The sequence below is a fragment of the Rhinoderma darwinii genome, chromosome 8 (genome assembly GCF_050947455.1).
Source record: "Rhinoderma darwinii isolate aRhiDar2 chromosome 8, aRhiDar2.hap1, whole genome shotgun sequence".
In the NCBI taxonomy this organism is placed as follows: Eukaryota; Metazoa; Chordata; class Amphibia; order Anura; family Rhinodermatidae; genus Rhinoderma; species Rhinoderma darwinii.
Window position 1 is genome coordinate 116311249 of NC_134694.1, and position 24573 is coordinate 116335821.

Below are 24573 nucleotides of genomic sequence, written 5' to 3' on the forward strand. Positions count from 1 at the left end.
AGGCCACATTTTTGTCCGTTCTCCCATATAAAGAATGGGAGCACAGCCTGTAAAAAGCAAAAGATAAGACATCTCCTATCTTTTGAGGTACACTTCTACGGCACGGACACCTATCCGTTGTGATATGGAAAGGTCTCTGCGGCCAATAGAAGCGAATGAGTCCATAATTGCTGATCGTATTACGGTCTGCAATTACGGAGAATTTTTACGGTCGTGTACATGGGGCCCTAAGACAGATGTCCCAAAAGTGAGAGGACTATGCTGGCGGTAAAACCAACCAGATTTTGTGTGAAGAACTGAGCAGAATGATTGCGTCCTCTCTGGTCCGCTCTGGGCTAAATAACGAGCGGTGGGCACTGTTTTCCTGCTTGTTGCGACACTTCTTGATGTTGCGGAGGAAGCGAAGGAAAGCAGGGCAGTTGAGCCGCAGAGTCGCTCTCACCTATACGAGCTGATCCTGGCAATTGAGTACATATACTAATGTATCACTAGGAGGTGAGCACTATGTTACTGCTGGTCGCTTTACACCGCTTGATCGGATAGCGAAGGAGGCGGAAGAGAGCAGGGCAACTGGGCCGCAGAGCCGCTCTCAACTATGTGAGCCGCTTCCGGTAAGTGAATACATTGTGTATTGTTTCACCTGACACGGTGGGCACTGCTTTGCTGCCTCTTGCCCGCACCGCTGATGGCAGTGGCGGGGGTAGCGAGAGAGAGCAGAGCAGGTGAATGTTGTCAGTGAACACTGTTGCGATAGTATAATTGTAGTGCTGGATGTAAGAGGAGACCTAACATTGGACACATAAAAACTAAACACCAGATGCGCGTTTCGCCAGTATTACCGGCTTCGTCTAGGGAACTACTGGCGTTGTACACCCTGTGTGTGGTTCCCTCTGTCTATTCTACAAGTTAGAACTGAGAGGGTACTGGCAAACTCTTCCTATATTACATGAGTACTTTTCTGAATCTGCTTCACCAAGCTTTACTTATTGAAATTAGTCCACGGCTGAGATGTTTGCCAGACTCTAAAATGTATTTTGACTGCCTTGAATTACAAGGTCTATCTGTCAGACAAATGTGAGCGAGCAGTCAAGAATTCCCCAAAAATGGTCCCTTATATTCCTATTCCTTACTATGATAAAGACTTTTTAGAGACGGAATCCATTGAGACTGTCGTTCTACACCTCAGCTGCTAATAAGAAATGATTACAGTGGGTAATCAAATAGTAATTAGTCCCTTAGTGCACAATATATGTCATAAATACAATGTCATCACACATGGACTGCAGGTGCTCGACAGCAAATGAAGTAGATATTTATGAAAGGTAATTCTAAAATTCTAAATTAGAGGAAAATTCCAGTAAAAACTTATACACTGTGAAATGCTTAGTGCAGAGCCTGAGGGGGAGGAGCATGACACAGAGATTCAGAGAACATTATAGATAGAAGGTATACACGCCCCCCTCAGACCCTGCACTGGGTATATCACAGTATTTTTATGGAGTATTCTGTAATTAAAAGAAATTGAGTGGCCAATCTAATATTTAATGTTCTGTAAAACATGGATGATAATTCCTCAAACAAAAAATTATATTAACCACTTGAGTTTGAATGTATTTTCATGTTATTGACACAGTCTAATCGCTATAACTTTTTTTCTTCGGTTAAATTTTTGGGTCTTTTAAGTGATTCTTGGAGCTTTTTCTTTGTACAATTTTTACAGAAGTATTTAGTTTGTTTTTTGGTGTTATTAGGGGTAAAATGTGCAAAACAAAAAGCAAGAACAAAATGTCAGATTTTCACATTTTTACGTTTTTAATATATAAAGTTGCAGTAAAATAAAGTCTTACAATGGTTTCCCCTTTCCAGGAGGGTAATTGTGATATACAGATAACGTTTTGGATGGTTGGATTGGTGCTTTTCCTGTGGTTTGGGCGAGTAATGCTGTTTTTTTTATTTCTTTTCTTTTATTAGTATATTTATTTTTCCTATTTCATCTCTACTATATTATTTATTTATTTTTATTTTTACACAATATATCCCCCCGAGATACTAAAAAGACATTTGGGGGACTTTGGAACTTTATACTTATATTTTACCTTACTTTTTATTTTCTAATAAATCCCCTTTGACTTCTCTTTGACTGTCAAGTCTCACTCCCCATACAACCATTTAACGATGGCCGTGTAGAGGCCCAATATAAAGACGTCGGGTGGTCTGTGATTGGTTAATACTGGGCACAGTAACTGGAATAAAAGTCGCTTTGTAAGTTATTGAGGATATTTGCTTGATCAGGAGACATTATATAAATCTATGCCAACTGAGGAAGGGTCTGTACCCCAAGCCCATTCTTCTGATTGATCTTACACTCATGCTGGTACTACTTTAGAAAACTTGGGATTCCCTTCTAGTAAGTCCTAAATTTTACTACATTGTATAAATGACTCTCATCGTTTACTACACAGAAATGGCATTAAAAATATTTTACAATTTTATTTACTGTTTTTTTATTATTTACTTAATTATTGATCACAAAGTAAATGAAAACTCGACAACAAATACATTTTATTTTCTGAAAGACATGCCCAGATTCCTATGTCATGGAATAAAGATTTCAAAATTTTGCCCTGAGATCTGAGATCTATAGACAGAAAATATAGTTTGTAATTGGATTGAGAATTGGCTCAAGGACCGTATCCAGAGAGTTGTGGTCAATGATTCCTACTCTGAATGGTTCCCGGTTATAAGTGGTGTACCCCAGGGTTCAGTGCTGGGACCACTATTATTCAACTTATTTATTAATGATATAGAGGATGGGATTAATAGCACTATTTCTATTTTTGCAGATGACACCAAGCTATGTAATATAGTTCAGACTATGGAAGATGTTCATAAATTACAAGCCGTTATGGTTGCACTGAGTGTTTGGGTGTCCAGTTGGCAAATGAGGTTTAATGTAGATAAATGTAAAGTTCTGCATCTGGGTACCAACAACCTGCAGGCATTTTATGTCCTAGGGGGAGCTACACTGGGGGAGTCACTTGTTGGGAAGGATCTGGGTGTAATAATCTGCATGCATCATATGTCCTAGGGGGCGCTACACTGGGGGAGTCACTTGTTGGGAAGGATCTGGGTGTACTTGTAAATCATAAAATAAATAACAGCACAATGTCAATCAGCTGCTTCAAAGGCCAGCAGGATATTGTCGTGTATTATAGAGGCATGGACTCGCGGGACAGGGATGTAATATTACCACTTTACAAAGCATTAGTGAGGCCTCATCTAGAATATGCAGTCCAGTTCTGGGCTCCAGTTCATAGAAAGGATGAAAAATACAAAGAAGAGCAACAAAGCTAATGAGGGGCGCGGAGAATCTAAGTTATGAGGAAAGATTAAAAGAACTAAACCTATTTAGCCTTGAAAAAAGACGACTAAGGGGGGACATGATTAACTTATATAAATATATGAATGGCACATACAAAAAAATATGGTGAAATCCTGTTTCATGTAAAACCCCCTCAAAAAACAAGGGGGCACCTCCCCCGTCTGGAGAAAAAAAGGTTCAATCTGCAGATGCGACAGTAGATGACTTTAAAAAAGGCTTAGATAATGTCTTAAAAAAAACCAAAATCAGCTCCTATGTCAATGTGTAGAATCTTTTTGGAATGTTGATCCAGTCGGATTGCCACTTGAGATTATGAGGGTATTTTTTCCTTTTTTAGACAAGATTGTTTAATGCCTTATGGGTCCTTTTTATAATTATTTTTAATGATTATTTTTTTTTAATTTTTTTTACACCTTCCTCTGGATCAATAGGAGTAAAACAAAGTTCTCTAGTTTCTCCCGTCCCCTGGTTGAACTTGATGGACAAATGTTTTTTTTGTCAACCGTAACTATGTCCCATGAGGACCAGTGCTGAGGAGACCGTAGTGTGCAACGTTCTAAGGACGAGATATTTCTTCTTCCTTCTCTCTGTTAGCCAAGGATCAGCCGTGTCCCGTCAAGTCATGAATGAGAGAAACTTCACCGCGGTCACTTACTTCACCATCAGAGGTCTCTCCGACTCGGCCGACCTCCAGCTTCCAATCTTCTTGCTGATTCTGTTGATGTACGTTGTTGTCTTGGCTGAAAACACAACCATTTCTTTACTGATCGCCCTGGATCACCGTCTCCACACTCCCATGTACTTCTTCTTATTCAATCTATCGTCCTTGGACATTTTGTATACGACCGTCACCCTCCATAAGATCTTGGCAATATTTCTTTCAGGCGTGAGCGCGATCTCTTTTAATGATTGTATGACGCAAATGTATTTTTACATCTCAAGCGTCTGCAATGAGTTCTTGATCTTGACGGCTATGAGCTATGACCGTTACGTCGCGATATGTAACCCGTTACGCTACGCCGTAGCCATGAGCAAAAGGGTCTGCGCTCGGTTGGCCGGAGTCTGTTGGGCTTTGAGTTTCATTGAAGCGATTCCTCACACTTACATCATCTCTGGACACTTGTGTTTCAAGTCGAATGAAATTAACCACTTCCTTTGTGATGTCCTGGCTCTCATGAAACTCTTCTGCACCGATAATAAGGTTCTGGAGCGCTTCATCCTCGTTGAGTCCCTCTTCGTTGGAATCATCCCGTTCTTCCTCACGCTCACATCTTATATTTACATCATAAGAACCATTCTGAGGATTCGTTCCAACACGGGAAGACTAAAAGCTTTCTATACTTGTTCTTCACATCTTACGGTTGTGGTCATCCTATACCTGACCATCTTTTGTCTGTACACCAAACCCACTTCTATGGTGTCTCTGGACTCGGATAAACTTTTCTCACTGTTGTATATTGTAGTCACGCCGATTCTCAATCCTCTTATCTACAGCTTAAAAAATCAAGATGTCGGGTCGGCTTGGAATTATTGTTTGAATAAAATTAGAATTAAATTAACGTAGACGGTAATGTGAAAGTATGTAACCTGCGAAAATGAGGAGCGCACACAGGTACAATGTGCAAAATGACTCAACGAAGATTGTAGGTTAGGAACTGCAGAGTATTTAAGCACCAAGTGGTCAATACCTGAGTAGCAGTGTCAGATGCATAAATGGGTTATAACAAGTCTCAGCCTAATAAGACCCTGATCACAAAACATCTGCCTCAGAAATCCTTCGGGAATTTTGAGGCAGATTTTGAACTGCCTGCACGCTGCTTGCTGCGTTTTTTTTAAAAAATGCCGCGAAATACGCTTTCTCTGCCTCCCATTGATGTCAATTTGAGGTCAGAGACGTAAACACCCAAAGATAGGGCATGTCGCTTCTCTTTCCTGCGAGACGGTTTTTCTGCTCGTGGGAAAAAAACACGCCTCCACCTCCCATTGAAATCAATGGGAGGCATTTTCAGAAGTTTTTTGGCGCGTTTTCCGACATGGTTCAAAAAACTCTGTGCGAACTGGCCCTAACAGCGTCTCCTCACCTGCATGCATGTCCATAAACAACATGGCCCCCGCTAAGGGTGAAGAAATCTGCAAGCGTGAAAAATGCTTACACAGTTGCCTGCACATTTTCTCACACTCGCGTCAACAATTTTTTTTTTGTGTGCGCTTCTCACTATTTGTGTGTTTTTGTTTTGTTTGTTGTACTCTGCACATCAGTACACACAACACTCAGGCCCTTTTAGGGCCTGTTCACATGGAGTATTTTGACGAGATTTTTGGCGCGGAAACCGCTCCGCAAAACTCAACAAAAACTGGCCGAAAATGCCTCCCATTGATTTCAATGGGAGGCGGGGACGGTTTTCTTCCGCGAGCGGTAAAACTGCCTCGCGGGAGAAAGAAGGGACATGCCCTATCTTCGGACGTTTACACCTCTGACCTCCCATTGACATCAATGGGAGGCAGAGAAAGCGTATTTCGCAGAGTTTTTTGCTCGTAGCACTCAATGGGCGCGAGCGAAAAACGCCACGAAAATCGCGGCAAACGATATGCAGGAAGGACAAAATCTGCCTCAAAATCCCTAACGGAATTTTGAGGCAGAATTTTCCACGCCAAAAAGCTCGTCAAAATACTCTGTGTGAACAGGGCCTTAGGGGGAGTTCACACAGAGTTTTTTTTACGAGGTTTTTGACGCGGAAATCGTGCCGCAAAACGCACCAAAAATGACCGAAAAATGCCTCAATTGATTTCAATGGGAGGCGGAGGCGTTTTTTTCCCGCGAGCGGAAAAACCGTCTCGCAGGAAAAAGAAGGGACATGCCCTATCTTCATCAATGGGAGGCAGAGAAAGCGTATTCTGCTGCGTTTTATCTCTGCGGCGCTCAATGGCCGCGGGCGAAAAACGCAGCGAAAATCGGCGTGCAGGCAGAGGAAAATCTGCCTAAAAATTTCAAACGGGATTTTGAGGCAGATTTTCCTCCTGCAAAAAACTCTGTGTGAACCCGGCCTTACATCGGCCAATGATCGTATCATTTATGCAGCATGAGATATTATGGTTGTTGGCAGCGCATCTCCCGGTGTAAACAACGTGCTGCCGACATGATGGAAATGTACGAGCTGTCTCATTGATTGGCGCTTGTTGTCACTCTCATTCATCATTTTTGGTCACATTTTGTCATCAATAATCCCCCAAACCATTCTCAGGTCACACACACTTCCTTTATCCACTAAACATAATGACATTCACCTCTGTATTGTGAGGTTGTTCGCTATTTAGGCACTAGCACAACTTAGTCATTAACCCTTTCCCAACATCTGCCGCGGAGGTCGGGTGGGGGAGTCCAGAGCGCGTTCATGGACTGAACCCCCTCCATAGAACGAGCGTGTCGGCTGTAACAGCCGACACTTCAGTGGAGCGAGATCCTGATTCATGAAGGGGTTTTCCAGCTTCTGACAAGGTGTCCACCGGATAGGTCATCAGTACAGGATCTGCGGGGGTCCGACACCCGGGCCCCGCACAGATCAGCTAATCCGGTGCCTCCGTGCACCGGACGTACAAGCCGGATGCAGTTGGTTCCGGCTATGGAATAGCGGCCGAGCTGCAGTATTCAAGTAAATAGGAGCGGACCTGCAGTTCTGCAGCACGGCCACTATGCTGTGTATGGAGCCAACTGCTTCCAGCTCCGTACATAGCATTATGTGCCGCAACATCCGGTACCCGCAGGCCACCGGAGCGGCTTATTGGTGCGGGGTCCGGGTTTGGGACCACGCGCCGATGATATACTGATGACCTATCTGGTGGACAACCCCTTTAATAGCAACTGTGGCATCTAAGCCGTCAGAAACTCGAGATTCGATCGCGGGGAGTCAATGGTTGGCATGTGCGGCCTAATGAAGGCTCCCAGGTCCGCCATCCTGTACGCCTCCAGCACAGCTTTATAGGAGACTGTCAGTATAACGATACACTGCATATACCGGTATCGCCACGTCCGTAAAAGTCAGAACTATTACAATAGATCATTATTTAACCTGCACGGTGAACGCCGTAAAGAAAAAAAAGTAAACACCTGAATCACAGTTTTTTGGTCACTTCATCTCCAACAGAAAATAGAATAAAATGTGATCAAAAAGTCTCACAAAATGGCACCAATAGAAACTACAGCTCGCCCCGCAAAACATAAGCCCTCGTACCGCTCAATCCACGGGAAAAAAAGTTATGCGCTCAGAATGTGGCGACAAAATGCGAATTTTATTTCTAACAAACATAATAAAAACAACATCAATTTGGTATCACCGTATTCGTACTGACGGGCAGAATAAAGTTATCACGCCGCTTCTACCGCACAGTGAACGCCGTAATAACGAAACCCCCCAAAAAATGGAGGAATCGCTGTTTTTTCCCAATTCCACCCCACAAAGATTTTTTTTCCAGTTTCCCACTACATTATATGGTACAATAAATGGTGCTGTAAAAATCTACAACTCGTCACGCAAAAAATAAGCCCTCGTATGGCAATATCGAATTCCAAAAAGTTCTGGCTTTTGAAAGGTGGGGAGAAAAAAAACGAAAGTGAAAATGGGAAATGTGTCAATATTTCTAGAATATATTTTTCTGCTCATCTCCCGGGCCGCTCAGGTCTACAGGACATGAATGTATCAATCTCCTGGTGTCATAAATCCTCCGTGTCATGTGACTAGTTCTACGGATTCTCCAGCGCCGGTCATGCAGCGCTTAGGGTATGTTCCCACGCAGTGTTTTCAGGTGTATTTTGGGGTGTAAACGCCTCCAAATACGCCTTAAAAAACGCTACTGATACGCCGACAGACGCCTTAACGCTGAAATCAATAGAGAAAACGTCGTTTAGTTCAGACTGCGTTTTTTACGCCGCTGCTTAAAAAAAATGGCACGTAAAAAAAAGGAGCACGTCACGTCTTTAGTTGTTTTTCATAGGGTATGTTCACACGCAGTGTTTTTAGGCGTCTTTTGGGGCGTAGACGCCTCGAAAACAACTGAAAAAACGGACGCTGAACGCCTCCAAATATCTGCACATGGGAAAATGGCGTTCTGTTCCGACAGAGCGTTTTTCACAGTGTTTTTTGACGCGTTAAAAAACGGCCGTGAAAAAGAAGTGCAGGTCACTTCTTGGGACGTTTTTGGAGCCGTTTTCCATAGACTCTATTGAAAAAAGCTCCAAAAACAGCCGTGAAAAAACGCTGCGAAAATCGCGAGTGGCACAAAAAACGTCTAAAATCAGGAGCTGTTTTCGCCTGAAAACAGCTCTGTATTTTCAGACGTTTTTGGTCACTGCGTGTGAACATTGCCTAATAGAAAAACAGCTTCAAAAACGTCCGTAAAAAGCGCATAAAAAAAACTTTAAGGCCGGGTTCACAGAGTTTCTCGTATACGGCCGAAGATAGGGCATGTCCATTCCTTCTCCCACGAGCCGTTTTTTCCGCTCGCGGGAAAAAAACGCCTCCGCCTCCCATTAAAATCAATGGGAGGCATTTTCGGCCGTTTTTTGGTGCGTTTTGCGGAGCGGTTTCCGCATCAAAAAACTTGCCATAAAACTCTGTGTGAACTCCCCCTAAAAATGGCTGAAAATCAGACGCTGTATTCCCTTGATAACAGCTCCGTAATTTTCAGCCGTTTTTACTTGTGGGTGTGAACACAGCCTTAGCCGCCACGCTCACACATTGTGTTATGTCTCCCCCTAGAGTCAAAATGCTGCAACTACTACTTTTTCCGGCTGAGGCCGCTTCCTCCCTTTCCTTTGCTGCTGTGATGCAGGTTCCTGCCCACGTGATGGGGGTTGGTCAGTGACATCATGAAGTCACATGACCAGCGAGCGGGGGCCATGTTGTTTACAGACATGCGTGCAGGTGAGGAGACGCCGTTCGTAGACTGACACTTGTTATAACCGATTTATGCCGCCGACACGACTACTCCGGTATTGGTCACCTGGTGGAGTTCCTAACCTGAGCTGCACCCTGACGAAGAAGAAGGCGCAATAGACCGAAACGCGGGTCGGGGTGGACTCCGGTCTCCGCATCAGTACATTCAATGGGTATGTTGTGGCTTGGGATTATTACTCTGCTCCGCGTTATTTGAGGGGGGGGTACTTTATGTCACTGCCATTCCTGTTCGTTTAACTCCTTAGTGTCTGCCGTCACCTGACTCTGCAAGTGTTGGCGGGGACGTATACATTCGTATTGCTATTAACTGTTTATGTCCTGGTATGTAATCGTGTCCCCCTTTTTATGGATTCTTTGCCTGATTTGGCTGCACATTCCGGCTTTCCTCTAAATCCGGCAATTTTAAAAGATTTGTGATTTTCGTGTACAATAAAGTTGTGTTATTTTGTATGTCGCCGCCTTGTGCGCTGGAACATTTTGCAGGTTAAAGTGCAGCGAAACGTTTGACAAACTTCCGACCCCCACCAATCGCTAGAACGAAGCAGCGGACGCCCTTGTGTGGTCGCTCGGCCGCTTCGTGTCTGTTCGGCTTTTTCCGGAAAGCCGATGTAGCGGAGTACGGGCGCATAGACTTGGTATTGAGTCCGTACACCGATACATTTATTTCCGGAAAAAGCCGAACAGACACGAAGCGGCTGAGCGCTCACACGAGGGCGTCAGCTGCTTCCTTCTAGCGATTGGTGGGGGTCTCAGTGCTCGGACCCCCCACCAGTCACTGAGACGTCAGAAGTTTGTCAAACGTTTCGCTGCACTTTAAATATTGCGTTGCGAGCGCGGCGGTTACTATTCTTCCTGTCGGGGTTTCACAGTTATTTTATTCCGCTGTATATTTCCCCATATAGGACGGGGGTCGCTGTATTGGTTTCTCTTCAGTCTTTCTGTGGCTGAATGCTTAGAAAGTGTGGGGGGGGGGGGCACCTGGGTTATTATTAGGGCTCGTCCACACATAACGGAATTGCTGCAGAAAATGGTGCGGATTTTGCCCCGTTTTTCTCAGTGTCGGGGGATGGTGACGTCTCCTCTGAAAAATGCAGCAATTCAGTCACTTTCCTCAGCGGGGATTGACGTCCTGCGGTACGAAATATACGCACCGCAGGTCAATTTCTGGTTGGTTGGACATTTTTACGCAGCGTGTGGATGAGATTTGTTAGGTCTCCCCCGCTTTGCTGATGCTGGATTCTGCTGCGTATTTTCCGCTTTAATTCCGCTACGGGTGGACGAGCCCTTTAGGGCTTATTCAGATGAACGTTGCGTTTTTGCGCGCGCAAAAAAACGCTGCGTTTTGCGCGCGCAAAAAACACTTGACAGCTCCGTGTGTCATCCGTGTATGATGCGCGGCTGCGTGATTTTCGCGCAGCCGCCATCATAGAGATGAGGCTAGTCGACGTCAGTCGCTGTCCAAGGTGCTGAAAGAGCTAACTGATTGGCAGTAACTCTTTCAGCACCCTCGACAGTGAATGCCGATCACAATATCGAGAAACCTGTTAAAAAAAAAGAAAAAGTTCGTACTTACCGAGAAATTCCCTCCCGGCCGTTGCCTTGGTGACGCGTCCTTGGTGACGCGCCTCTCTTGACATCGGGCCCCACCTCCCTGGATGACGCGGCAGTCCATGTGACCGCTGCAGCCTGTGCTTGGCCTGTGATTGGCTGGAGCTGTCACTTGGACTGAATTGTCATCCCGGGAGGTCAGACTGGAGGAAGAAGCCGGGAGTTATCGGTAAGTCAGAACTTCGTTTTTTTTTTACACGTTCATGTTTTTTGGGATCGGAAGTCACTGTCCAGGGTGCTGAAACAGTTTAACTCTTTCAGCACCCTGGACAGTGACTATCTCCTGACGTCGCTTACCGGAAATTTTTTTGCCGGGTTCGGCCAAAATGAGTTCGGCCGAACCCGGTGAAGTTCGGTTCGGTTGTCCGGGTTCGCTCATCTCAAAGACACCCCGTTTGGATGTTTGTAAACAGAAACGCACGTGGTGCTTTTCTGTTTACATTCATCCTTTTGACAGCTGTTGCGCGAAACAGGCAGTTCGCACAGAAGTGCTTCCGTGCGACCTGCGTGGTTTTCACGCACCCATTGACTTCAATGGGTGCGTGATGCGCGAAATACGCGGAGATATTGAGCATGTCGCGCTTTTTGCGCAGCGGACAAACTCTGCGCAAAAAGCACGGACTGTCTGTACTGCCCCATAGACTTGTATTGGTCTGTGCGTGTTGCGTGAAAACCACACGGCCCGCACGGACCCAATACACGTTCGTGTGAATCCACCCTTAGGGGGAAATTTATCAAAACTGGTGCAAAGGGAAAGTGGAGTAGTTGCACGTATAAACTGTACGCGTACCTGGAAATATAGCCGCAATCCCCAAAAATATTTGTATCTGTAAGGCCCTTGTTGGTACACACGACGCCTTTTTTTTTCCGCGAGAGTATTTTCAAAACGTGTCGCGTTAAAAAAAAAAAAAAAAAAGAAAGTCGGGGCAATTCTTTGGCAGGTACTATGCGCCACAAAGCCACCTAGTTCCCAAAGTCAATGGGAGTCCTAAATATGTGCAAAAAAACGCGTCAGAAAATGTGTCAAAAACGAATGGTTTTTTTAAAAGCGCTTTATAAATGCGCTAGCGTTTTGGACATGTCCGTTGTTTTTTTTTTTAGCGGCCCACCCTGATTATATGCCTATTAGGGCTCATTCACACGAGCGTGAATCTCGTCCGTGCGCTGAAACAACACACTTCACACGGACCCATTGATTTCAAAGGGACTATTCGCACATGCGTGAGTTTTCACAGAGCGAGTGTCCATTGTGTGAAACTCACTGCACGTCCTATATTGCTGCGTTCTCATGCACCTAGCCGCCCATTGAAGTCAACGGGTGCGAGAAAACCACGGACCGCACACGGATGCACCCCCATATGCTGTCCGTGTTTTACGCACCAATTACATTGAATTAAAAAATAAAAAGTGCGTGAAAAACACATGCCACACGCCAAGCACATTGACGCAAAACGCAACGCACGTGGACAGACTTGCACGCATTTTTTTTAGGCGCGTAGAATCTCTCATGCTCGTGTGAATGGGCACGGCCTATTAGATTGCCTGTCAGTTTTAGGCCTCGTTTACACGAGCGTGATATACGTCCGTGCGACGCGCGTGCTTTACACGTGTGTCGTACGCACCTATATTAGTCTATGGGGCAGTGCAGAAAGTCCGTGAGTTTTGCTCAGCGTGAGTCCGCTGTGTAAAACTCACGACATGTCCGTTCTTTGTGCGCTGTTCGCGCATCACGCACCCATTGAAGTCAATGGGTGCGTGAAAACCACGCATGCCGCACGGAAGCACTTCTGTGCAAACAGCGTGATTCGCGCAACAGCTGTCAAACTCTGAATGTAAACAGAAAAGCACCACGTTTCGCACCCTTCGTCAGGAGGTGATACTAGTGTGCAGAAGTGGGAGGACTTAATTAACCGTCATGCGCCATTGGCTACCAATATACAGGTATAGTACTTATACCATAGTTTTGCACACTAGTATCATCTCCTGACGAAGGGTGCGAAACGCGCGTTGAGCTGTTTACTTCTCTGAGCCCGTCTAACAGCCACCATGCCAGCCTCCGGTAAATAAGATGCAGCCATGATATTGGGCTTTATAATGATGTATGATAACTAACATTACCACAGGGATATTTTTACACTTGAACAGTGGGTTACTGACATCATGGAACTGTATATTTGTTTGTCATTTCCAAACTTATCTTTGAGGTATTTTTTACCCATTTTTTGCATTGTGCATAATTGTTATATACCGGCTATGGTGGTTTAATGACCGTCTCGGAAAGTCTGATTTTTAAGTATGTTTTAAATTGTATGTTTTTTGTATAGACGTCTCTTTTGATACAATAAAATTATTTTGGACTCGCATATGTCTGTACGAGAATTTTTCTTGTGTATATATGTACATGAGACGTATATAGGTTTTATATTTGTAGACTGTCTTATGGTTATAATACTGCCCAAGGGGTATTATAGGTGCGAACTGCCCGGTGTAGTAGTATCATTGTTATACAAGGTTTATTGAACTGTAGTTGCTATACTGATTTTCTGTTACAAGCATGACCCCCTCTTATATACAAATACTGTGCGTGTGTGCGCGCGCTGCCCACAATAATGCTGTACATTGGCATCTGAAGTGATAGAACAGCACAACAATTGGACAACTAAAGCGGACCTGTCATTACAAATGATGTGACTTGGATGTGGTGCAATCAGAAATATTGTGTAACCTGCAGGTTTGGGGTCTTTTCCTTCCCTGGTTTCCCTACATGTATGTCTTCTTTCTATTCTTGCTGGGGGAAGGGGCTCCTCCTGGTGTGATGTAAGAGGTGAGCTGTGTGCTCTGAGCCAATCACGGCTCCTCCTGCTGCTCCCCCTTACCCGCTTGATCTCATGATGTCGCCTGAAACACAGTGATAAACTGCAGCTGCATCGCCCCCTCTCCCCTCCTAGTTACTGTTTTACTCCAGTCAGATTTTTTTGGGTGACTGAAGAGGTTTCTGAACATTATGAAAAGTGCGCTTCAAATATCAGCGTAAATGTAAAATAGCAACTTTGTTTCTTCTTCTCGGAGGTTGCAATTGCAATCATCCCGAGATCTCCTTTACCAGGACCCCACTGATCCTCCCGCACAGCTCTGAGTGTAAAGTCGTTTTCTAGCCAGTAAAAATTGATGGGTCGTGGTCCGAGTCCTGGGAACCCCGCCGATTAGCTGTCTTGAAGGGGCCGCATCGCTGCTTCTCCATTTCTTCTGCTCACTGTGATTGTTCGACACGCATTTCGCAGCGATTCACAGTACTACAGCCTTCAACCATTCACTTCAATGGGAGAAAAGGCAGCAATACCTATGAATCGCTGCATAATCCGTAAAAAACATTCACAGCGAGCATGAAGAAGTGATGGGGAAGCAGCGCTCGTACGAGTCCTGCGGCCCCTTCAAAACAGCTGATCGGCGGGGGTCCCGGGAGTCTGACCACGACCCATCAGCTATTGATGGCCTGTCCTGAGGATAGGCCAGCAATTTTTACTGGCTGGAAAACGCCTTTAATGACCGGGCCTGAAAAGGCCTTCATAACCAGGAAAATATTTCTGTGTTTGCCTCTGTGCCTTTCAGGAGCCATCATTTTGTAGTTTTTTTTCCCTTCATTGACCTGGCTGTATTAGGCTTTGTTTTATGCAGGAGAAATTGTATATTTTTTTTCTCTGCAGTTTGGGGGTAGAAAAAAATTATTTTTACGGCATGAATATAGGAAAAAGCGATTCTTTGCATCGTTTTTCTTTATTTTTTTATCCCGATCCCGTTTCCCGCTAAATAACCTTTAGAATTAATTTAACAGGTTATTACGGACGTGTAGATACCTAATATGTGTATATTATTTTTATTTTTTTTATGTAATGTAGGGGCAATAACATAAATTTGATGCAAAATAATGATTTATTTTTTTTAAATCCCATTAAGGGAGAACTGCACTTACAACTTTGTCTTGTACTTCTAATATATTAGCAAACTCCTGTATGCGAATACATTACACTGTGTCACTATGACATCACATAGTGCGCCCTAACAGCAGGCAAACTGAACAGACAGCCCAGGGGTCCTTTCTAGGTCCCCAGGGCTGACCGCAGAGGCATTCCCCGGTCTTTGATCACCACGATCAAAGAGGGGAGTTTCCTTTGATCATGCTGTAGTCACGGAATGTTTTCCGACCTCAGCTGTATTCAGCAGGCTGCTCTACGATCAGGAGCGCTCATCAGCCTGTCATACAGCAATGCCAAAAGACGTCGCTGTAAACTAAGCACCTGCACCGCCTGCCGTTAAAAGATGGTGGGTGGCCAGTAAGGGGTTAAAGGCTATGTAGACCTTTTTAGCAAGTTTTTTTTTTTTTTGTTTTTTTTAAATAAAACTACTTATTAAACAACTTTATAATTTTCTTTTTTTAAATAATTACTTTTTGAGATACAGCTTCTACGTTTCCTGGCTACATAGAAGCTGTATCTAGTGTTCAAAGCCGAATTAGTCAGGTCAGCGGGACTGACGGCTTCAGTGACAGGGAGTCCTGCGTGTCCTATGTGCTGAAAGGTTTATATAGGCTTTAAAGAGGACCTGTCCCCTCTCCTGACATGTCTGTTTTATTCCCCATAAGATAACATTCTGTAATTCCTCCTAGTAGGAACTGTAGCAAACCCTCAGCAGTGATCGTTTTAGATCTGTAGAGGTTTTCAGCTCCTGCATGTAAACACGAATGTTCTCATTTGCTGACAGCAAGCAGAGATCTTGTAAATGGTGAGGAATTTAAACACAAAATATATTAGAAAGTTGCAGACTTTTTTATTAACCCTCTCCCCCCTCCCCCCCCCCCCCCCCTAAATGGAGACTGGCCATATGGATTTGTCTATGCAAAGCCAGAGCGCAATACTTCATACTCTGTAGCATACTACCCTGCATAGCCCCTGGCTATGGGGGAGGGGTATTTATCGCATGACCCGGTTTGCAGTCAGCCGTATAACTTGGTCTGTTTGGTAGAATGAAATGTGTGACTGTTTTATATCTGTGATCTGGATGTAATGCGGTATATTTGTACTGTGCGCTTCATGGGTGACATATGGCTATACGTCATACTCAGACCTCTTACTCTGTCCTCGCACTCAAAACATGTCGGATTTGGACAATCCCTTATTGTTAAAAGGGTCCCCTATGATCAGCTCAAACCAGGGTGTCTTGCTACTGTAACCCCCAGCGATCAGCTGTGATCTGCAGGGGAACCAGCAAGTGTTTGATCTCTGCAGCGCCACCACAGGAGAAATGAGGCACTACACAGTTCCATCTAAATGAATGTGCAGCCTGTGTAATGTTTGGACGTGCCGGGTCCTCCAGATAGGCAGAGTGAAGCTCTTTGTGGCTGCTCTGGCTGATAGATGGGGGTCCTGAATGTGGGACCCCCTCTATGAACTCCCAATTCTCTAATCTAATAGGATATTTGAAGATCAGTTTTATAAACCAGACACCTCTTTAACGTCTGTGTGACTCCACGTGGCTAGTAGTAATGTTCTGTTTCGTGTGTTATTTGCGCTGAATATCCTGCAACATTTTTGCTGTCGTGTCGCCGCTTGTGGTTCTAGTTCACGGTCATCAGTGACGAGCAGGAGAGAAAAATGTCATGTGAACAAGGGCAGAAAATGGATCCGTTCAGGACTTCACCGCTGGTGGTGGAGCGAGGATCAGACCGTGCACTAGATGTTTAGTCGGTGGTCAGACGTGGATTGAGACTTTACTTGTAGTTTTCTTAGACAAGATGCCTATACACGTCCTATTTATGTCCCCGCTAATAAAGAGGATACTTCTACCCCTGTATACAGAAACGTATAACTACATCAGGAGGAAAGGTTGCTTAAAGGGGTTGTCGAGGATTAGAAAAACAGGGCTGCTTTCTTGAAGAAACTGCGCCACACCTGTCCATGGGTTGTGTCTGGTATTGCAGCTTAGCTCTATTAAAGTGATGCAATACCACACGCAACCTGTGTATAAGTGTGGCGCTGTTTTTGAAATCATTTACAACCGTTCAAAGTGTCCCTCACGTTTTAACAAACTTCTGCAATGCCAGAAGTTTTTCAGTGGCCTCCGGTTTATGGGACAGGTCGCTGAATGGAGGGGCAGAAGTTTTTAGCTAAGCACTTCGTCCCTTTTGGATTTGTGCAGCTGATCCTTGGAGAGACGGGGTTCGCAGCGTACGGGCCATAGACTTTCTATGAGGATCAGCTGACCAAATTCAAACGTGCACAGCACTCCACTAAGCGCTTCTGCCCCTTCGTTCTAGCAATCAGATGGTGTCTCTGCTCTCAGACCCTCACGGATAAAAACTTGTCGCTTCTCAGAAATTTGTTGAAAAGCAGGTACCCTTCAAAGCAAATATCCAGTCGTGCGCTTAAAGGGTATGTCTACCTTTTTGAACGCTGTTTTACAGCTTGTGTATATAGATATAATTTATATGAAAAGTGGAGTCACTGAGTACATAAATTACAGATCCTGAGTTATATCCTGTATTATACTCCAGAGCTGCACTCACTATTCTGCTGGTGGAGTCACTGTGTACATTACATTACTTATCCTGTACTGATCCTGAGTTTCATCCTGTATTATATTCCAGAGCTGCACTCACTATTCTGCTGGTGGAGTCACTGTGTACATACATTACATTACTTATCCTGCACTGATCCTGAGTTACATCCTGTATTATACTCCAGAGCTGCACTCACTATTCTGCTGGTGGAGTCAGTGTACGTACATTACATTACTTATCCTGTACTGATCCTGAGTTATATCCTGTATTATACTCCAGAGCTGCACTCACTATTCTGCTGGTGGAGTCACTGTGTACATACATGACATTACTTATCCTGTACTGATCCTGAGTTACATCCTGTATTATACTCCAGAGCTGCACTCACTATGCTGCTGGTGGAGTCACTGTGTACATACATTACATTACTTATCCTGTACTGATCCTGAGTTACATCCTGTATTATACTCCAGAGCTGCACTCACTATTCTGCTGGTGGAGTCACTGTGTACATACATTACATTACTTATCCTGTACTGATCCTGAGTTATATGCTGTATTATACTCTAGAGCTGCACTCACTATTCTGCTGGTGGAGTCACTGTGTACATACATTACATTACTTATCCTGTACTGATCCTGAGTTACAGCCTGTATTATACTCCAGAGCTGCGCTCACTATTCTGCTGGTGGAGTCACTGTGTACATACATTACATTACTTATCCTGTACTGATCCTGAGTTACATCCTGTATTCTACTCCAGAGCTGTACTCACTATTCTGCTGGTTGGTATTAAAATCCATCAACGTGCATTTCATTAGATACACCAATAACCTCTTCGCTGAATTCCTATAATGTGGGGGGGGGGGGGTGATCTGAACACGACACTTCCCAGAATGCAGATCACCAGAGCAAGCTCCATGCAAATGCTGAAAAAGCAACGAATATTCAGAGATTTAAGCTCTGAAGCCTGCAGAATTGTGAATTCAGCTCCCAGTACAAGATAACTTATACATTTACTTTTCTTAGCTGTTGCTCTGTCTCACCATGGTTTACACTGCAGCTTTGCTTGTTCTACTGGTTTTTCTTACAGCAAATGCAGAATGATTAAAACTACAAACCACTAAATCACAAATGAGAAAAGATGATCAGGGAACTGACGTTCATGGAATGAATCTTTAAAGAGCCGGAACGTTAAAGAAAATCCAAGATGTCTATGTAGGGTCAACCCAGCGGAGCGAAGGGGTCCGATGTCTCGCAGAACAAGGGTTTGGGTGACTGCAATCTGTACCGTTATCCAGCTGAAAAGAACGTCTGATCTTCTCTGTAAGCTGCTCTCAGCCAATCAACATGTCAGAACATTTCTAGCAATGTTGATTGGCTGACAGACACTTACAATGCTCCACCTAAGGCTATGTCCAGACCGGCCGGATACGCTGCGTTTTTTGCGCATTGCAGTTCCGTGTGTCATCAGTGTTGGCTGCGTGATTTTCACGCATATGTCATGCTTATGACATGCGGTTTTGATGTTTAGAAAAAGAAATGAAGGAAGTGATTTTATTTTTTCCTTCATTTCTTTATCTACTGTAGCGCGAATCACACACGACACACGGAAGCGCTTCCGTGTGATGCGCGTGATTTTCACGTACCCATTGACTTCAATGGGTGCGTGATGCGCAAAAAACGCCCAAGTATAGGACATGTCGTGAGTTTTACACAGTGGACACACTGCGTGAAAATCACGGACTGTCTGAACGGCCCCATTCACTAACATAGGTCCGTGCGACGGCCGTGATTTTCACGGACGTTAAACACGTTCGTGTGAATAAGGCCTTAATGTGAGCCGCATGGAGGTTAAATTCATTGCATCTCGTGCCTCGCAATAAGTGAAAGAGAGAATTTTTTATTTCATTTTTTTTACAGCGTACACATCATAAATGACGCAAAAAAATAGTTGTGCAGGTTATTACGGCCGCGCCAATTCCGAATATGTATATTTTATGTATTGACTTATTTTAATGTTTGTTGTAAAAAAGTGTGTGTTTTATTTTATCTTACTTTGTTTTTACTTTTATTTTTAAAGTTTAATGTACTGGCATATACCGACGTATAACCTAACAAGAAAAATGGTTGGAGAGCCCTGGGGTCTTTCAATGGACCCTGGGCGGTCCGGCCTTATATGGTGTGGTCCTCGATCGCGTCACAGGGATTCCTGTGGTGCGATCCAAGGCACCCCCCCCCCCCTTCTCATTTTCCCCTGAATGCTGCAGTGGTGGTCCGCTTTGATCGCAGCATTCAGGGGAATAACGGCGGAGATGAGAGGTTTCTCTAATCTCCGCCGTTATAGAGCGGGGCTGCGTCTGTGTAATACAGACATTGCCCCGCTCCTGACTACAAGCGCGCGCGCGGTCAGTTTGAGGAGGTGCGGCCGGCCCTGCACTAATGAGCGGCGGTTCAGGCACTGAAGACAGAATATGGGCGTGTTTTTGTAGCTCGCCCGCCATGTTCTGTCCTCAGTGCCACCGCTCATTAGTGCAGCGCCGACCGCAGCGCATCATCCTGACGGCGCACACTTGTCAGTACTTAGGAGCGGGGCAATGGCCGTATTACACAGCCGCAGCCCCGTTCATACATTCATGTGTTATTATACTGACTTAGTATCAAAATACATTTGGCCCAGCTGATTTTAATTTAGGAATGACCTCATAAGTGTTTCTGCTCCTGCTTGTACTCTCAGTTGGCCACTGGGGGCGCATGGTAAGGTGAGCTTATTCCATCTGTTCACTTGTTGTGCTGCTGTGGGGTGGTGTCTGTTGCTGTGGTGCTGTACTTGTGGGGGGACGTGGCCCAGAGCCAGGGAGGCTTGGCTTGGCCTGATGGCATGGGTGCTTTTGGGCCTCTGGGTTGCTCCCTCTGCAGGAGCGGTGACCGCCACGCGGTGGTGCAACCGATAGAGTAGGGACCCACTTTTAAGAGGTCGCCGTGAAGTGGCAAGTGGGCTTGCATACAATTTGATCAAAATGTTACAAAGAACCCCTCGTTCATGTTTAATCATTTTTGCCTAGCCGCGATAGATCATAGTATACAGTGGATGTGCGGTCCATGTCTAGTCTCCCTCATTGATATCAAAATACATGAAATAATGGTATCAAACCGTTCGGCAGCTCTGGGATGACCTTTATCCCATGTGACAACTGCAGCCTGTGATTGGCTGCAGCGGTCACATGAGCTGAAACATCATCCCGGGAGGCCGGCCTGGACGAAGAAGAGTTGCGTTTTTTTTGTGGCGGAATCACAGGAATTCAATCCCACAACAAATAACCGATTCTGCAAATACAATTGACACGCTGCAGACCAGTAAACCGCAGGTCAATTTCCGAGCGTTTTCTCCGCTCATCATTTCCTCAGCGTGTGGTGATATTTTTTCACATCTCATCTACTCTGCTGCTACTGTGTTACGCTGCAGATCCGCAGTATTTACGCTACGTGTGAACTGACCCCCCTTGTCCTTTTCAGCAGGATGACGGCACAGATTACATACGGCTCCCCAATCTCTGGTTTTGGGCGTTGTATAGGGGAGGCACAGTCCTATACATGTTCGTGTCTAAAGTGCCGCCTTCTCATGATTCATGTAGAGGTGCTGTAATTCCACAGCGTTCAACGTTTTTTTTTTTTATCGGATTGTGATACATTTTGGGCTGCTGTGTTTTTGTTTTTGTTTTAGTGTTTGTTTTTTTATAAATTACAATTTAATAGGCAAAACAATTATCAGGTGTATTTTTTTTCTTAGTTGTTTTTTATTTTTTTATTTTTTTTAGGATCATACTGACTTAATGACAGATTGGAGCCTTTTTCGTCTGTCCCCCTCCCCCCTCTGCTTTCTTAAGAAAAAAAGGAAACGGTTCTAGGAAGTGATAATGAGTCATTCATTCAAGTCCCTTGGTATGTACCCAAAATGTTATTCTCAGGGCTGCTTATATGGGATGTACCGGCCGCAGGAACGTGTAAAGCCGAGTGAATCAGAGACGCCATTATCAATTTTCACACTTCTAATGTACATAAAAGGACCTTTGATCGCTCGGCGGGACTCGTGAAAGGCGTCCCTGGTGACTTCTTCTGTATTTTACGCATCGGTGCTTTTTCCCCTTTGATTTCTGTTTTATTATATTTTTGTTTGAAGAATGTTCTATGGTAAAGCCGGGGGTCGTGGTGAAGATCGAGGAGGAAGAGCTGTATGATCCGCAGTGCGATGGCCGCTCCGAGACCAGCGCAGGTGACCGTTCAGATGATGCTGCGTTCCCGGGATGATTGATTGGATCTCTTTTTTATCATTATTAAGATGTCGCCATTGTTTATAAACTTATTTGGGACGTCTATCGATAAGCCAGAAAGTGAGCGGCTGCAAAGCACGTCTCTCTGCAGCATTCAGCACGTCTATGCATTACATGGTCAGCACGGTCATTTCAATGGGCACCGTGTAATGCTTTATTTCCCCTGTGGTGGCGCTGCAGGATATTTTGAACACTTACTCCTGAGTTTTCTCATAGTTTTATAGCTGATCGCTGGAGGTTCCAGCCACCTAGGACACTTTGTGATTTAGCTTATTTTTGGGGACCTTCAACAAAACGGGAGTCTCATTTATGTATTTCTGCAGGAAAGTTAAAGGGGTATTCCGGCTTCATCAAATTATTTTTTTTTCTGTATAATGAAAAGTTTTATAAAATTTTCCAATATACTTTCTGTATCCATTCTTCATTGTTTTTAAGATCTCTGCTTACTGTCCAATATTATTCATTGTTTAATGACAGTGAATAAAAAAAAAACTGCCATGGTCATATGAGGGACACACAGGTGCATGGCTCGTTACAGTACAGTCATCAGAGCTATATTAACCCCTTAAGGACGCAGTTATTTCTGGCCTTGAGGACACAGCGGCATAGCTTCATAGGCAGACATACATGGCAACCCGCGATTACACCGATAGTGTGACAGTGGGGGGGACTTCCTCCTTCTGTTTAACTATTGACCACGGCATCTGAGGAGTTAATTGCCGGGATTGGCGTTCTTTCCAGAGTGTCCGCGCCCGCATCATTCCAGTGCTGTAGATGTCCGGTGCTCTGTGCTAATTACATGGCGCTGTAAATGTATCTCAGGAGTCACCAAGGGGTTAAATGACAGAAAGCAGACGTCTTCCAAACCGTGAATTTCCACTTTTACAGGACGTGCGTCCGTAAGCAGATAAGCAGCATGCCACCCCCAATGCCAGCCTCTGTCCATGTGTGGGGCACAGTTGGGTGGACGTTCTTCTGGCACTTGCCCCCTCCCCACCTAGCGCTGCGCGTGCAATATAACCCGACGTCTCTGGGCATGTGCAGTAGCCTGGAGCCGTTCTGCTTGTATGTAGCGAGATGCAGAAGCGAGTGGACCTGGGACATTTCCCCCTGACTAACAACCCACCCCCCAAATCTGGAACCTATGGAGCCGACGGGCATGAAAAGCAGAAACAGTGAGTGAAAACTCTGGCCTAGAATGGATCCAATTGTAGCAAACGATCAGCCGTGAGAAATATCAGGCATGTTCCTGGATATAAACAAGAATATTCCCAGGTCAGTGGTGAAAGGGTGGCCACTAGGGGGAGCAAGTATGGGTAACCAGGCCACTAGTTCTGCAGGTATTAGACATTGTAAAGGGGAATTCCACTTGCAGATGTCACCAAAGGTTAAAAAAAAAAACACCAAAAAAAAAACCTTTTAATGCCGTTTGTTCAGCTAAACGGTATGTACACATTTTTGTCACAGTATTGGATTGAATATTTCATAGCCGGTCATAACGGATCAGTCATGGATCCAATAAAAAGGAAGCCTGAAATCCAATGTGAACAGAGCCTCAGACGCCTGATCCGTTTTTTGTTTGATCATTGAAGTCAATCGGAGAAGGATTAAAAAATGTATGCAAATTTGATGTCAGTTGAAAAAAAATGCAAACCTGAAACCAGCCTAAAATCCACATGGAGATATAAACTAGTTCTTGTCCTCTTCAGACAATCCCTTTTTGTTATGGATGTCCCTATTACAGGGTGTTTAGCTGCCGCGACCTTCGGCAACGGCTGTAAAGGAAACCGGGCAGTAAGTGTTCCATTCCCCTGCAGCGCCACCACAGGGGAAATGACACTTTACAGTCAAAGGGCTGCCCATATAATGTATGGACACGGCGGGTCCTCCAGAGTGAAAGCCACTCTTTGTAGCTACCCTCTAAGTGGGTGACCCCCTCTATTAACCTAGAATTCCCGAATAGGAAATTTGAAAATGGGCTTTCTAAACCCGAAAAACACTGGTTAAAAATAATACAAATAAAAGGTTAATAGACAATGCCCTAAGGCAGAGAGCAAAAAATAAATGACAGGCATGTAAAGTACACGTCCAAAAATAATCGCGTCTACTCCAACGTTAAAGGGATATTCCCATGACAAACATGAATGTCGAATAGTTGCAGGGTCCCCAGGATCCGTCCATAAGCCATAATAGCTGTAATGGGAATAGTCCTATAAGTGCTTGCACCAAAACCCCAAACCTCCACGTGACATTTCTGTTTTGGCGCACGTTCTGCAAAATTGCGCAATTTTTTCCCCAAAAAGTGACATCAAAATGAGACTTTACATAAACATTAGTTAAAGTAAAACCCCTTAATGTCAAACTTTACTGTAAGCCTAAAACCACATTTGTGGCTGAAATGCCCCTTTTCTACGTTTGTTTTGAAGGGTATCCGATGATGAATCCGGAAATTGTGATAAAGGAAGAAAGAAACGAAGAAGATTTATATATGAGGAATGAAGACATGTTTGAGGAAGAAGAAAGTCCTGAGAGCAGTGCAGGTGAATAGCTCAACTCAGACGTCACCTGAAATAAGTAATTGTTCCGGGATTGTTCTTCTTCTGTGATTGTGACTGATACGACTTCTGACTATTAAGATCCTCCTGGGATTATATGAAGAGTAACCGAGCGGAGACCAGTCTCTAATTGATCTGATATTGTAATCCACCACATAGACGTAAAAGCTTTTCCTATACTTAACTTACAAA

General features: G+C 44.5%; 2 protein-coding genes across 7 annotated transcripts in view; both read left to right on the plus strand.

Annotated features, from left to right (window-relative positions):
* The first annotated feature begins 4004 nt into the window (after window positions 1–4004).
* LOC142660073 (olfactory receptor 5V1-like) lies at window positions 4005–4946 on the plus strand. Its single transcript, XM_075836720.1, has one exon. The coding sequence runs from the start codon at window positions 4005–4007 to the stop codon at window positions 4944–4946; it is 942 nt and encodes a 313-aa protein (XP_075692835.1).
* Window positions 4947–9225: 4279 nt separating this feature from the next.
* The window catches only part of LOC142659953 (uncharacterized), a 28800-nt gene continuing 13452 nt past the window's right edge, over window positions 9226–24573 (plus strand). The window contains exons 1-5 of one of the 6 annotated variants that reach the window (XM_075836570.1): window positions 9227–9485; window positions 18589–18769; window positions 21314–21437; window positions 21676–21768; window positions 24253–24366. In XM_075836570.1, the coding sequence (XP_075692685.1) occupies window positions 21413–21437; window positions 21676–21768; window positions 24253–24366 (232 nt within the window). In that variant the 5' untranslated portion in view covers window positions 9227–9485; window positions 18589–18769; window positions 21314–21412. Of the gene's footprint in view, window positions 9486–18588; window positions 18770–21313; window positions 21438–21675; window positions 21769–24252; window positions 24401–24573 lie in introns of those variants that run through there. The other 5 variants (XM_075836575.1, XM_075836572.1, XM_075836571.1 and 2 more) reach the window with 5 other exon arrangements.

Excerpts from the sequence above, each read along its gene's own strand:
- LOC142660073 (XM_075836720.1), top strand. The coding sequence starts at position 4,005 with ATGAATGAGAGAAACTTCACCGCGGTCACTTACTTCACCATCAGAGGT.